The 15,691-nt window shown below is 38.4% G+C and overlaps 1 protein-coding gene across 4 annotated transcripts in view; it reads left to right on the top strand.

The window, feature by feature from the left end:
* RAP1A (RAP1A, member of RAS oncogene family) overlaps positions 1-15,409 on the top strand; it is an 89,564-nt gene extending 74,155 nt beyond the window's left edge. For all 4 annotated transcript variants that reach the window (XM_064282418.1, XM_064282417.1, XM_023547471.2 and 1 more), the window contains 3 exons: positions 590-733; positions 11,293-11,407; positions 14,725-15,409. In XM_064282418.1, the coding sequence (XP_064138488.1) occupies positions 590-733; positions 11,293-11,379 (231 nt within the window). In that variant the 3' untranslated portion in view covers positions 11,380-11,407; positions 14,725-15,409. The remainder of the gene's footprint in view (positions 1-589; positions 734-11,292; positions 11,408-14,724) is intronic.
* Positions 15,410-15,691: the final 282 nt, after the last annotated feature.

Here is a 15,691-nt window from a genome sequence, read left to right as displayed (position 1 = left end):
TTGTCAGGGCACCTTTTAACTAGGGAAGTTATACAGTTTGTTTAATTGCCTGTTTCACTGGAAGTATTGTACATGAACGTAGGCAAGCATTTATGTTATGGGAAAAAAGGAAAGACATAGTTGCTCTGTGACTTTGTTTTTATTGCTAATCCTGCTTGACAGCTCACCTAAACTGGTCTTCAGTTCTAGAACCTTTTATTATGTTGGTCTGGCTACTACTTTTAGCATTTGTTGGATCTGTGAGACGAACCACTTGGGCCACAGTTAGGCCCTCTATATTGCAGGAGGTTCCTTTTCCTTGAGATTTTTATGCTTAGAATTCAGCTATGAATAGTCCACATGAGAAATTCGGTAGTGTAGTCTTAAAATAATTTAGCCGATAAATGTAGGTAGGACCTCTTCCATTTTTTTCTGTCTTTTCGCTCCCCGCCACCCCCGGTGTATACGCATATACCTTTTTTTAAGCGTTTGGGGAAGCATTCAGGCTTAACTAATGCATTTCGATGAGTGGTAAGTAGTTGCGTATTTATCAGAAGAGGCTAAGTAATGAGTATGATAATGCTGATTTTATATGTTTTCCTTTTCACAGGTTCCAATGATTTTGGTTGGCAATAAATGTGACCTGGAAGATGAGCGAGTAGTTGGCAAAGAACAGGGTCAGAATTTAGCAAGACAGTGGTGTAACTGTGCCTTTTTAGAATCTTCTGCAAAGTCAAAGATCAACGTTAATGAGGTAACCTACAGCTGCAAGCAGCACAAGAAAAGGTCTTTTTAATTTCATTTGCTTTAAGCTAGCAGCAAAAAAAAAAAAATTTTTTTTAAGAAAACTTTAATGCCTTTTATTGTCCTTTTAAGCAATCTGGATTCTATCAATTTACAGAAAACATTAAATCATTTTGAGAAACTGTATTCTTTAGCATGTATAAGATTACTTTGATGGCAGTGATAAATAATGGGGACACTTACATTTACCGTATTGGAAAAGAGAAAGTTCAAATTAAAAAATGTTTAAAGTCCTGCTGAGCAGATTCTAAATGATATGACAGAAAGTGGTGTCTGAAAATTGTCATATCACCCTTATAACAAGTGTCTAGGTTGTAAAGTGAAGGAAGAAAATAGAAAAATCAAAGTAGTTATTATAATGAGTTTATGTTATACAGAAGGTGTATATGGATAGCACATACATGAATAGCACAGAATTTGGTTTTCTGAGCCCTGCTGGACCTTTGGTACAATAACTGACTCAAAGGGAAGCATCTGTGTGAGTGAGCCTATGTAACTATAATTCATTCGATCCTTTAGGCCAGATAAAGCAGGTGCACGTGGTGGTTTTTGCCCCTGTCTTAAGCACTGAACTAGCTTGAGAATACAGCTGTGGGCGGGAGTGCTCAACAAGTAAACTGCTTCCATGGGTATACAGGGCCAGAAGTTTACTGGGCCCCTAAATAAGTAGTGCAATGCCCAGTAGTCTGCACCAACCAAGCAAAAATGGAAGAGGTTCCCTTTGCTTTTCTTAACTTTAACATAAGTCTTAGGAAAAAAACCCAGAGTAGGCTTCTTCCCTTTAACTGCAGTGAGAAAGCTGTTGGGTCTTTACTTACCTGTGTGCTTGCCATCTGTGGCATCACAGGTGTCAGTTAGAATTCCGATCGCTTAGAACACAGAACAGAGTAAGAGTGGGTTAGGTTATCAGAGTCCTATATTTTTGCTTACTGTTTCTCTCTGGCCTTTGGTTCTTCAGGTCATTTCTCCTTGACTATTATGGTTTTAGACTATTATCTGACTTTAAAAGTTACCAAATCACTTTAGACATTTGGCAGGAAAAAAATTAAGCATGCTTTTTTATGTAAAACAAATTTTATCAAGTACATAAAAACTAAGAAGTTCGAAATTTTTAGTTATTCAACAAATATCTATCGTGTGCCTGCTATGTGTCTGGCACTGTGTTAGGCACTGGAATCGTAGTCATCCAGACAGGCAGTGTTCTACCCTAAGAACTGTACATCCTAGTGGGGAACAAGTCCTACTGAGATCTGCAAGAACAGTTATTTCTCATTCCCTGCCAAGTAAACGAAAGGAAGTATGATATGCTTGCAACTTCAACTTCCTCTGGTTGTGGAATCACATTTTCCTAGATGTTCTTTTGAAAAATGGAACTAATCGTGAAATTTTAATTTTTAGCTTAGTCTTACTTTTCCAAAGGAAAATTGTGAATCTTAAATAACTTTGATATAAAACACATTTGTTTTGGTGGATGTACTTGGCTAGGGAAACAGTGGTGCAGCGTGTTTGACCTTACGGATCTGGTCCCTTGCTGTCCTTGTCCTCACCCTCGCTGGTTCCGCTCATCAAGGTCATAAGGCTGGGGCTGGATTGGGCCAGGGTCCAGTGCATAGGAGCTGTTTCTCACCTTTTAAGTGTTATATGTTTGGGGAAACCTACGTGCTACTAAACCTCCTTTGGCTTCCAGTTTCCAATGCAGCAGAGCCACTTTTTCAGAGCAGTCTTGTACCATCAACCCTTGGCATGAGGGTCCATAAAACAAAACTAGATAAGTGAAATGCATTAGCCATCGTAAGAATCTTGACTGTTTTTGGAAAACATGCAAATTTCATGTTAGAAGTTCTTGAGAGTGTGGTAATTTATATTTCTTTTAATGTCTTTATAGCCTGATAACCTAGGTACAGGGTTCTTTTGATAGTTAATACTTCCTCAGACAACTGATGCCTTGCAAACGTTAGTGTGATTTCTGAATTCCTGAATATAGAGGAATGATACTTTCATAAGATTTAATTCTTGGCCTCAAATTTGAAAATAGACAGGGAGTTGCCTAAAGAGCCCTCTTACAACACCGCTTTAACACCACTTTTGCTGTGTTCTGAAACAGTAGTACATAGCTATTACCGGAATCACTTCGATCTTGATCAAGAATTAATTGTTCTCTGCTGAAGCTGGAATAATAATTGGAATCAAGACATCTTCATTTAGGAATGGGAGAGGGATTGAGAAACTCTATTCTGTGTTCCCCTTAGATTTTTCTGTAGTTCAGAGAGATGAGGAAGAACCTAGGCTGGGGACTTGCAGCATTTCTAACCAAATATTATAGTTCGAACTTACCCTCATCACTGAACCGTCTGCTGCTGTGAGGTAGGCAATGTTTTCCAAAGAAATACTTTAGAATAACACTACAAACATCAGTTACCTTTCTGTGTAGTACCAGAAACTGGAAACTGGCTAGCGTGAAGAAAATGAAACAGACTGCATACGGTTTTGATTAACTTGCTGCTTTAGTTTACCTTTATATTACCTCTCGGATTATACCTTATGCATTTTATGCATTGAGACTAGGAAATTAATGAGAGTTGATTTGTGGCTTTTGCACATAAAGTTCTTAAAGCCTTTAGAGTTGTGAAACAACGTGGACTTCACAGTTGTGAAACAGGCTACTGTTTTGTTCATAATTCTTTGTTTTTCAAAATTTCCTTAGAAATAATAAGAATTAAATGGTTTGAAGAAGATGGGAGTGGGGAGGATGGAGCAGGAAGAAAACATGAAGGAATCACCTTTATAGCTTTGGGATAAATCATTCATTAGTTTCGTTTTTTCCTTCTTTCTTTAACAGTTAATTTGGCCTTATAATCTTTGGACCATTTCAAAAACTAAATAATTGTTTTATCTGAGTACCATCTTTAAAAAGTATAGGCCAATAATTTTTTTTTAATATTTTTTTATAAACTTTCACTTAAAGCACAATAAAAATAAAAATAAAATATTTTCTTTTAAAAACTTAACAGAAAAGATGTAAGAACAATAAATTTTTTTTGGCAGATATCATGCTCCTTTACTCCTAAATATTTTAGTGTGTGTGTCCTTAGAGCAAAGACATTCTCTTATGCAACCACAACACAGTTACCAAAATCAGGCAAATTGACATTACCGCAGCAGATGTTTGTTCTATACACACATGCCTAGTTTATTGCTCTTCACTTTATTTCGCTTTGCAGGTAAGGTATTTTTTACAAATTGAAGATTTGTGGCAACCCTACTTCAAGCGAGTCTGTGGGCGCCATTTTTCCAACAGCATGTTCTCACTTCATGTCTCTGTCAACATTTTGCTCATTGTCCTAATATCTCAAGCTTTTTCATCGTTATTATATCTGCTACAGTGAGCTGTGAAGACTGATTTTTAATCTTACTATTGTAATTGTTTTGGGGCACAACAAACCATCCCCATATAAGACGGCGAACTTAATAAGTGTTGTGTGTGTTCTGACTGCTCCACCGACAGGCTGTTCCCCTGCCTCTGTCCCTCTCCTTGGGCCTCCCTGTTTCCTGAAACAGATCAATATTGCCAATTAATAACCCTGCAATGGCCTCTAAGTGTTTAGGTGAAAGGAAGATTCAGACATCTCTCACTTTAAATCAAAAGCTAGAAATGATTAAACTTAGTGAAGAAGGCATGTCAAAAGCGTAGATCAGCCAAAAAGCCAGGCTTCTTGTACCAGTTAGCCAAGTTGTGAATGCAAAGGACAAGTTCTCGACGGAAATTAAAAGTGCTACTCCAGTGAACACGCGAATGATCAGAAAGTGAAAGCCTTATTGCTGATATGGAGAAAGTTTGAGTGGCCTGGATAGAAGATCAAACCAGGCACAATATTCCCTTAAGCCAAATCGTAATCCAGAGCAAGGCCCTAACTCTCTTCAATTCCATGAAGGCTGAGAGAGGTGAGGAAGCTGCAGAAGGAAAGTGTGGAGCTAGCAGAGGTTGGCTCATGAGGGTAAGGAAAGAAGCCGTCTCCATAACATGGAAGTGCGAGGGGAAGCAGCAGGTGCTGATGTAGAAGCGGCAGCAAGTTCTCCAGAAGGTCCAGCTAATTGATCAAAGTGGCTACACGGAACAACAGCTTTTCAGTGTAGACAAAACAGCCTTCTGTTGGGAGAAGATGCCGTGTAGGACTTTCAGAGCCAGAGAGGAGAAGTCAAAAGCTTCAGAGCGTCAAAGGACAGGCCGACTCTTGTTAGGAGCTGATGCAACTGGTGGCTTTAAGTTGAAGCCAGTGCTCATTTACCATTCCAAAAATCCTAGGGCCCTTAGGAATTACGCTGTATCCACTCTGCCTGCGCTCCATAAATGGAACAGCAAAACCTGAGTGATAGCATATCTGTTTACATCATGATTTACTGAATGTTTTAAGCCCACATTGAGACCTACTGCTCAGAAAAAAAGATTGCTTTCCAAAATATTACTGTTCATTGACAATGCACCTGGTCACCCAACAGCTCTGATGGAGATATATAAGGAGATTAATGTTGTTTTCATGCCTGCTAACACAGCACCCATGCTGCAGCCCGTGGATCAAGGAGTAAATTTGACTTTCAAGTCTTATTATTTAAGAAATACATTTTGTAAGGCTATAGCTGCCATAGGTAGAGCTTCTTCTGATGGATCTGGGCAAAGTAAATTGAAAACCTTCTGGAAAGCATTCACCATGCTAGATGCCATTAAAAACATTCATGATTCATGGGAAGAGGTCAAAATGTCGACATTAACTGGAGTTTGAAAGAAGTTGATTCCAGCCCTCAGGGATGACTTTGAGGGGATCAAGACTTCAATGAAGGAAGTAACTGCAAATGTCGTAGAAATAGCAAGTGAACTAGAATTAGAAGCAGAACCTGAAGATGTGACTGAATTGTTGCGATCTCATGATAAAACTTTAATGGAAGAGGAGTTGCTTCTTATGGATGAGCAAAGAAAGTGGTTTCTCTAGATGGAATCTCCTCCTGGCGAAGATGCTGTGAACATTGTTGAAATGACAACAAAGAATCTAGAATATTACCTCAACTTAGTTGATAAAGTAGTGGCAGGATTTGAGAGAATTGACTCCAATTTTGAAAGAAGTTCTACTGTGGGTAAAATGCTATCAAACAGCATCGCATGCTAACGAGAAATCTTTTGTGAAAGGAGGAGTCAATCGTGTGGCAGACTTCATTTTTGTCTTACTTTAAAAAATTGCCACAGCCACCCTGGCCTTCAGTAACCACCACTCTTATTAGTCATCAGCCATCAGCATCGAGGCGAGATCCTCCACCAGCACCAGGCTCAGGTGATGGTTAGCATTTTTTAGCAATAAAGTATTTTTTAATTCAGGTATGTACATTGTTTTTTTAGATGTAACACTTAAAATAGACTACAGTATAGTGTAAACATAAATTTTACATGCACTGGGAAACGAAAAAGTTCCTGTAACTCTCTTTATTGCAATTTTCACTTTATTGTGGTGGTCTGGAACCGAACCCACAGTATTTCTGAAGTGTGCCTTTTTCAGATTTCCCCAGTTGTCCCGATAATGTCCCTTAAAGCCAGTGCATTATTGAGACATTCCAAAGTACTGTTTATTCCAGGTGAGTAATAATAAGGAGCTTCTGTAATATTTGTTCCTATCCCAGGATATTAGTAAATGAGTGTTTGCATTTCATAGTAGAGCACCAAACTCAGTTCAGTCTGTTTCATGTTGCAACATTTGGGCATACCTATGCACTGTGAAAAATATGAGCATCAGAGTTAAAATACTGTAATCTGCGAGTAAGTTTTGTTTTTGCCACCTTGCATTTTTCATCCAGAAGAATTATTGGCAGTATAATTTGTCACTTCAAATCAGTACATCAAGGGTTGGCAAACTTTTTCTGTAAAGGATCAAATGGTAAATATTTTTAGCTTTGCAGGCTATACAGTCTCTGCTACAACTACTTAACTTTTCTGTTAGAGCATGAAAGCACCCGAAGACAGTATGTGAGCAAATGGGCATGGCTGTTTTCCAGTAAAACTTTATTTGTGGGCACTGAGATTTGAATTTTATAAAATTTTCACATATCACAAAATATTATTCTTCTTTTGCCCCTCCCCACCACCACCACCATTTAGAGATACAAAAAACCCCTCTTAGCTCATGGGCTGTATAAATACAGGTGATGGAGTATATTGGCCCACAGGTCGTAGTTTACCAACCTTTGTAGTAGATTATGATAATAGATTTCTACATTGTAAGCCAGAAAACCTGAAAGCTGATAGCCGTCATTTATTGAGTATTTATTATGTACCAGACACTGCAGATACATTATTTTTAATCTTCACAAATGCCATACATGGATGACTATTATCCTCATGTTCCCAGTGAGGCAACTGAGGCTGAGGTTAAGTATTTTGCCCTAATTTTCACTGTCTTGTCAATTGTAGAACTGGGATTTAGGTACCAGTTTGTGACTTCAAAGCCCATGTTCTTTCCAAGAGATCACACACCATTGAGTTTTGAATGAGAATTTCTAATAAACTGAATTTCAAACTTAAAGCGAATTTTGAACAGACTTCACCCTAGCTAAAATTAGCATCACAAAAAGGGGCAAACAAAAATTATGTGCCTCTGTATGTGATACCTTGAAACCAAAAAGAAAAACAAACTCGTTTCTATCAAGTCAGACTCATAGCAACCCCACAGGGCAGAGCAGAACTGCCCATAGCGTTTCCAAGGAGCGGCTGGTGGATTCAAACTGTTGACCTTTTAGTTAGCAGCCTAGCTCTTAACCACTGCACCACCAGGGCTCTGATATTAAAATCATATCATTCCATAGTTCCCACATTCTCTTGAATCACCTTTCTTTGGAATGGGAAGAAATGTGGATCTCTTCCAGTTGGTTGGTGAGGGTAGTCGTCTTCCAAATTTCTTAACATAGACAAGTGAACGCTTCCAGTGTTGCATCCATTTGTTGAAACATCTCAATTGATATTCCGTAAATTCCTGGAGACTTGTTTTTCACCAATTCCTTCAGTGCAGCTTGGACTTCTTCCTTCAGTACCATCCGTTCTTGGTCGTATGCTACCTCCTGAAATGGTTGAACGTCGACCAGTTCTTCTTGATGCAGTGACTCTGTGTATTCTTTCCATCTTATTTTGATGCTTCCTGCATTGTTCAATCTTCCCTATAGAATTCTTAAATATTGCAACCCAAGGCGTGAATTTTTTCCTCCATTCTTTTAGCTCGAGAAATGCCAAGCTTGTTCTTCCCTTTTGGTTTTCTAACTCTAGGTCTTTGCATGTTTCATTGTAATAATTTACTTTGTCTTCTCAAGCCACCCTTAGAAATCTTCTGCTGAGCTCTTTTTTTTTTTTTTAATTTCTTTAATTTTTATTGTGCTTTAAGTGAAAGTTTACAAATCAAGTCAGTCTCTCATGCAAAAATTTATATGCACCTTGCTATATACTCCTAGTTGCTCACCCCCTAATCAGACAGCACACTCCTTCTCTCTACCCTGTATTCCCGTGTCCATTCAGCCAGCCTCTGTCCCCCTCTGCCTCCTCATCTCCCCTCCAGACAGGAGCTGCCCACATAGTTTCATGTGTCTACTTGAGCCAGGAAGCTCACTCTTCACCAGTGTCATTTTCTATCTTATACTCCAGTCTAATCCCTGTCTGAAGATTTGGCTTTGGGAATGGTTCCAGGCTTGGGCTAACAGAAGGTCTGGGGACCATGGCCTCTGGGGTCCTTCTAGTATCAGTCAGAGCATTAAGTCTGGTCTTTTTATGAGAATTTGAGGTCTGCGTCCCACTGCTGTCCTGCTCCCTCAGGGGTTCTCTGTTGTGTTCTGTGTCAGGGCAGTCATCAGTTGCAGCCAAGCACCATCTAGTTCTTCTGGTCTCAGGCTAATGTAGTCTCTGGTTTATGTGGTCCTTTTCTGTCTCTTGGGCTCATAATTACTTTGTGTCTTTGGTATTCTTCATTCTCCTTTGCTTTTGGTGGGTTGAGACCAATTGATGCATCTTAGATGGCTGCTTGCTAGTGTTTAAGACCCCAGATGCCACTCACCAAAGTGGGATGCAGAATGTTTTCTTAATAGATTTTATTTGCTCAGCTCATTTACTTTATCATTTCTTCCATTCATTTTAGCTACCTGACATTCAAGAGCAAGTTCCACGGTCTCTTCTGACATCCATTTTGGTCTTTTCTTTCTTTCCTGTCTTTTTAATGGCCTTTTGCTTTCTCCATGTGTGATGTAATTCCACAACCCCTCTGGTCTTTGGTCAGTGTTCAGTGTGTCAAGTCTGTTCTTCAGGTGGCGTCTGAATTCCGGTGGGATATACTCAAGGCTGTACTTTGGCTTAATGAATATCACAAGTAAAATTTTGTGATACTGAGGCTTTGGGGACCTTAATACCAGTAGAATTTTGCTGAAGTTAATTCAAAAACAATTGCAGCAGTACAACGACAGGGAACTGCCATAAATTCAAGCCGGATTCAGAAGAGGACGTGGAACCAGGGATATCATTGCTGATGCCAGATAGATCTTGGCTGAAAGCAGAGAATACCAGAAGGATGTTTACCTGTGTTTTATTGACTATGCAAAGGCATTCGCCTGTGTGGGTCATAAGAAATTATGGATAACATTGCAAAAAAAATGGAAATTCCCGGACACTTAATTGTGCTCATGCGGAGCCTTTACATAGACCAAGAGGCAGTTGTTCAAGCAAAACAAGGGGTTACTGTGTGGTTTAAAGTCAGGAAAGGTATGCGTCAGGGTTGTATCCTTCCACCGTATTATCATTCTGTATGCTGAGCAAATAATCTGAGAATCTGTAGTATATGAAGAATGCAACATCAGGCTTGGAGGGATATTCATTAACCTGCGTTACGCAGATGACACAACCTTGCTCGCTGAAAGCGAGGAGAACTTGAAGCAATTACTCGTGAAGATCAAAGACTGCAGCCTTCAGTAAGGATTACACCTCAACATAAGGAAAACAAAAATCCTCACAACTGGACCAATAAGCAACATCATGATAAACCAAAAAAAACCGAACCCAGTACTGTCGAGTCGATTCAGACTCATAGCAACCCTATAGGACAGAGTAGAACTGCCCCATAGAGTTTTCAAGTTTCTAACTGCCAGCCCTTTGGTTAGCAGCCGTAGCACTTAACCACTACACCACCAGGGTTTCCAACGTCATAATAAACGGAGAAAATATTGAAATTGTCAAGGATTTCATTTTACTTGGATCCACAATCAACGTCCGTGGAAGTGGCAATCAAGAAATCAAAGAATGTACTGCATTGGGCATATCTGCAAAAGACCTCTTTAAAGTGTTAAAAAGCAAAGATGTCACTTTGAGGACAAAGGTGTACCTGACCCAAGCCATGGTATTTTCATTCACCTCATATGCACTTGAAAGCTGGGTAATGAATAAGGAAGACTGAAGAAGAATTGATACCTTTATAGTGTTGGCGAAGAATACTGAATATACATGGACTGCCAGAACGAATTGGTCTGTATGGAAAAAAGAACAGCCAGAATGTTCCTTGGAAGCAAAGATGGTGAGACTTCATCTCATGTACTTTGGACATGTTATTAGGAGGGACCAGTCCCTAGAGAAGAACATCATGCCTGGTGAAGCAGAGGGTCAGTGAAAAAGAGGAAGCCCCCCAGCTAGATGGACGGACATAGTGGCTGCAAAAATGGTCTCAAACATAGCAGCAATTTTGAGGGTGACACAGGACCTGGCAGTGTTTCGTTCTGTTGTACAGAGTCGTCGTTAGCCTGAGCCGACTCGAAAGCGCCTGACCACAGAGTGACAGGAAATGCCATGCAATACGTGATCCTGAATGGATTCCATACCTTGAATGGGAAAATTATTATGAAAGACATTATTGGGCCATGTGGCAAAGTTGAACTTTGCACTATAGATAAAATATTACATCAATGCATAAATTTCTTGAATGTGATAACTGTAATGTGATTATGCAAGAGAATGTCCCTTAAGAAATATACACTCAACTATTAAGGGGCTGTGGTTTACAAACTACTTTGAAGTTGTTGGGGGGGTGGGGTGATAAATATGATAAAATGTTAATAATTGGTGCATCTGGGTGAAGAAAATCAGTTCTTTGTACTGTTCTTTTGCAAATTTTCTGTAAGTTTGACGCTTTTAAAAAATAAAGTGAATTTGAACATTGAGGTTGAGCATTAACTGTTCTCAATAATTTTTGAAGCATAGAGTATTTTGTATAGAATATCATTTCACCACCTTATTTTTTACTACGAATTCTTTACAAACAGGTAAATTCTGGCTGTTTATAAAGACTGCAAGTCAGCCAGGGCTTCTAAGAAGCTCATCTTTAAAACACAGCAACAAAATACAGACCTAGGAGCAGAATAATACTCAACAGGACAAAGATTGTTTTTGTGGAACAAGGTTTCAAATGTTGGTTGAATACTCTTTTTTTTTTTTTTCTCACTTTTGTTTAGATATTTTATGACCTGGTCAGACAGATAAATAGAAAAACACCAGTGGAAAAGAAGAAGCCGAAAAAGAAATCATGTCTGCTGCTCTAGACCACAGTACGCAGCAGCTCTGAGCCAGGTAAGAGGCTAAAAGCAAAACTAGTACCTTCCTCATCCTCTTACTTTGGACTTTCCCCACCCAACCCTAACCACTTCCCATTTCACCTACTAGGGTATTTCTGGCCTTCTGTAACTTGTAAATGTGACATGTATCTTGTGGATATGTCCGTTGGATAATTTGTTGCTCTCTGCACTAGGTATTAAGCTCTGTGAGGGCAGGGACCATGTCAGTTTTGCTTACCGCCATGTCCCCAGTGTCTGGTACAGAATGGATATTCAAAAAAATTGTGGTTGAAGGCATAAAATGGCGTCCTAGGTCACTTCCAAATTCATGCTGAATTGAAATGAAACAGTGGTTCATCTAAAAAAAAAGAAGGCATAAGTGCATATTTGATGAATTATGTCAAAAAAAAAAAAACCACACCCACACATATCCATAGTCACTCCTCCCCAAATGTAACCCCTACCCTGATTTCAAATACCATGGATTAGTTTTGCCTCTTTATGAACTTTACATAAATAAGAACATATAAATGTATTAATTTATGTCTGGCTTCTTTCACTCCAAAATATATTTTTGAAAATTACCCTTGTTCCACTTAGAATTAGTTCCTTTTTATTGTAGGACTATACTAGCAGTATATTTATATAGTCTGCTATAGTGGTTAAGTGCTACGGCTGCTAACCAGAGGGTCGGCAGTTCGAATCTGCCAGGCGCTCTTTGGAAACTCTATGGCGCAGTTCTACTCTGTCCTATAGGGTCGCTATGAGTCGGAGTCGACTCGATGGCACTGGGTTTGGTTTGGTTTTTTTTTTTTTTTTTTTTTTTTGCTGTTGTTGGACATTTGGATTCTTTCTGTTGGACTAGTATGGGTAATTCTGCTATGTACATTCTTGTACATGTCTTTGTACACATGTCACGCATTTGTGTTGGGTATGTATCTAGGAATGGAATAGCCGAATCATAGGCTATAGATATGGACAGCTTTAGTAGATACTGCTACAAAGTTTTTCAAAGTGATTGTACCAGTTTACACACCTGCCTGGTGGGTATGTGGTGGTATATATCCTGGTGGTCTTTTTTGTTTTTGTAGTCATTTTCTTGCAGATATGGGCTGACTTCTTTCAAATAAATGTTTTGTTTTTTTTTTTAAGTAGTAGTTGACTTTAAGTGTTGCTTGAGTTTTCATTAAGTGAACGCATTGGAGAGAAATTAGTGGCACCATTTAAGCTGCCTATCAAGTGAGAAACCAGGCCCTGTGAGTCCAGTTGTTTGTTTTTCTTTAATTGTGTATGTAAGTCCTTCATCGACTCTGTAAACAATACCATAAAAGAGCATTTTCATGGAGTGGATTTATGGTGTAACTTGATGCTGATTCTGTGAACGTACCAGACTTGGTCCAGTTACAGGTAAACTGTTCCCACTTGAGAGTTGGCTGCACTAACTTTTCTAAGTCTCTTGGGTCCATTTGGTAGATTACCTTCCAGAGCACAAATTAACTATGTGTACTTCCTCAGAGATGTGGGTGAATATATCTCTTAAGGGAAACAACTGAGAAACTGTAGTCCTTTTTAAATGAAACTAGAGCTAAAATGGGCAGACAGGAGACACAGGCATGGGGGATTGCCTTTGGTGGGCAGAAAGGCAGCTTCTGGACAAACAGTTGCCTTAGGCTTTTAGTGAAACCCTGATTGACTGACTGTAAATCATCAGCCCCCTGAAAGTGCTTACTGTTAAGTTTGCTGGTGTTTTTGTTTGTTTAAGCCCGGGTGCAAAGGTAGGGAAAACGAGGGCTCCAGTTCCGGTTCTTAAGTATAGTATTTGACTCTCTTGTACTTGACTGATTCGTTAATGCCATTGCTGTAGTCGACCCTAGTTTAATTTCCGGTTCTCAGAAACTGTCTTTTTAGTTTATGCTTAAAGGAAGAGTTGCCATCTCCTGGCCTATTGGGGTTTTTAAAATTCATTCCTACCCACCCAGTAATCCAACACTGTATTGTGCATCTTATCCTAGTGGAGAGAAATCTTGACCTAGATCTGGAAATAAGACTTTCATCCTGGTTGCATAAATTCTTAGACTCTTAATGTAATTCCACTTCACAAAATACTAATGAGTCACCAAGATCAATCTCTATGGAGGTTTGATAATACCAAATTTTAGGCCATGTAGCAGGCAGGATACTTTGCAGTGCATCTTCTCGTGATTGTAGGCTTGAAGTGCCATGTTGTTCCTGAGATACAAGGTAGATTTGAATAGCAACTATATTTGTTTTTAGTAGAAGTACATGAACCTCTAAGGCAGCTTATCTAGCCTGTAGGCTTAAGGCAAAATTGTATCAAAACCATGTTAATCTCTTGTTAATATGTCTCATTTTTAAAGACCTCTGAGAAAAATTAATCTCTAGGAGATTTTTCCTTTAACCTAATTTTCTTCAGCTGAGCAGCAAGCCTAACGTTTGTCCTTCTGCCCTTGAATATGGAGATCAGCTCTTTGTGTATCATCTCTTTTTGTCTTACCCTGTATTAGAAGTGGTCGTCCTAGTATTTGCAGTCATAAAATGGTTGAATGAAGAATTTCCCATGGAAAGTTTAATCAGGCAGGCTGTGTTTCCTCATTGGAAAAGGAACTTTAAAAAATAAAATAATGTGATAGAAATGAAATATCACTTATCACTCTTCTTTACAGACGGAACTGTCAGACATAACAATGAGTGTAATAAAATTGAATATAGCTAAAGTTGATGAATTTTAGGCTCCTCTTTTGCGAACTTAGTCTTTTGTATTTGATTTTTTTTTTTTTTTTAATTTGTATTGTGAGACTATGTGGGCACCTTCTGTCTGGAGGCAAGATGAGAAGGCAAAGGGGGATGGGAACGGGTTGAAGGGACATGGGGAACACAGGGAGGGGAGGAGGACTGTGCTGTTTCATTAAGGGGAGAGCAGCTGTAGTGCACAGCGGGGTGCATATAACTTTTTTGTATGAGAGACTGACTTGATTTGTAAATTTTCACTTAAAGCACAATAAATAAATAATTTTCTTGTAGTAAAATATATGTAACAAAAAATTTGCCATTTTAACCATCTTGAAGTATACATTAATTACATTCACCATGTTGGCTAATCATCACCACTATATATCTGATTATTTTTAAAACATTTTTAAGAGGAGGAAATTTAAAACAGCCCTGCAACTGTAGCTCTTCAGTATAATTGCATTTTCTAGTAATTATCAGCCAAAATCATTTCTTTCTGTATTATTGGATATGTTTGTTTACTGCCATCTTTTGACGTCAAGAGATTAACCATATATAATTATATATCTGTGCTCATTCTAGATTACAGGAATGAAGAACTGTTGCCTAATTGGAAAGTGCCAGCATTCCAGACTTCAAAAAATCAATCTGAAGAGGCTTCTCCTGTTTTATATATTATGTGAAGAATTTAGATCTTATATTGGTTTGCACAAGTTCCCTGGAGAAAAAATTGCTCTGTGTATATCTCTTGGAAAATAAGACAATAGTATTTCTCCTTTGCAATAGCAGTTATAACAGATGTGAAAATAAATATACTTGACTCTAATATGATTATACAAAAGAGCATGGATGCATTTCAAATGTTAGATATTGCTACTATAATCAGATGATTTCATATTGACCTTTTTATCATGATTCCTCCCTGTCAAGCACTAAAAAGTCAAACCATTATACTTTATATCTGTAATGATATAGATTATGAAATTTCCCCTCAAACTCATTGCAGCGGATAACTTTTTTGAGTCATTGACTTCATTTTATATTTAAAAAAAATTATGAATATCATTCTGTCATATTCTAATTAAAATTGTGCATAATGCTTTGGAAAAATGGGTCTTTTATAGGAAAAAAACTGGGATAACTGATTTCTATGGCTTTCAAAGCTGAAATATATAATATACTAAACCAACTCTAATATTGCTTCTTGTGTTTTACTGTCAGATTAAATTACAGCTTTTATGGATGATTAAATTTTAGTACATTTTCATTTGGTTTGTGTGTTTTGTTATTGTTTGTAGATTTAAGGCCTTTATTTTATAAAGACCAGATTGTTTTAAATGCCACGATCACCCCTTTCTGCCTGGTGCATACAGAACACTTGGCTTCGGACCCTCCTCAATAACCAGTGATTCCTCTGGAGGCAGACGTCGGGCCTTCTGTTCTGGATGTATGTATTCCTACTAAACAGTAAAATCCATCAGACTACACAGAATAGTTTTGTATATTCTCTCTTGATCTTAAAGATTGTATGAAAATATCCCACTGTGTA

Source organism: Loxodonta africana, chromosome 3 (assembly GCF_030014295.1).
Source record: "Loxodonta africana isolate mLoxAfr1 chromosome 3, mLoxAfr1.hap2, whole genome shotgun sequence".
NCBI lineage: Eukaryota > Metazoa > Chordata > Mammalia > Proboscidea > Elephantidae > Loxodonta > Loxodonta africana.
This window is presented reverse-complemented; position numbering and strand designations above follow the sequence as displayed.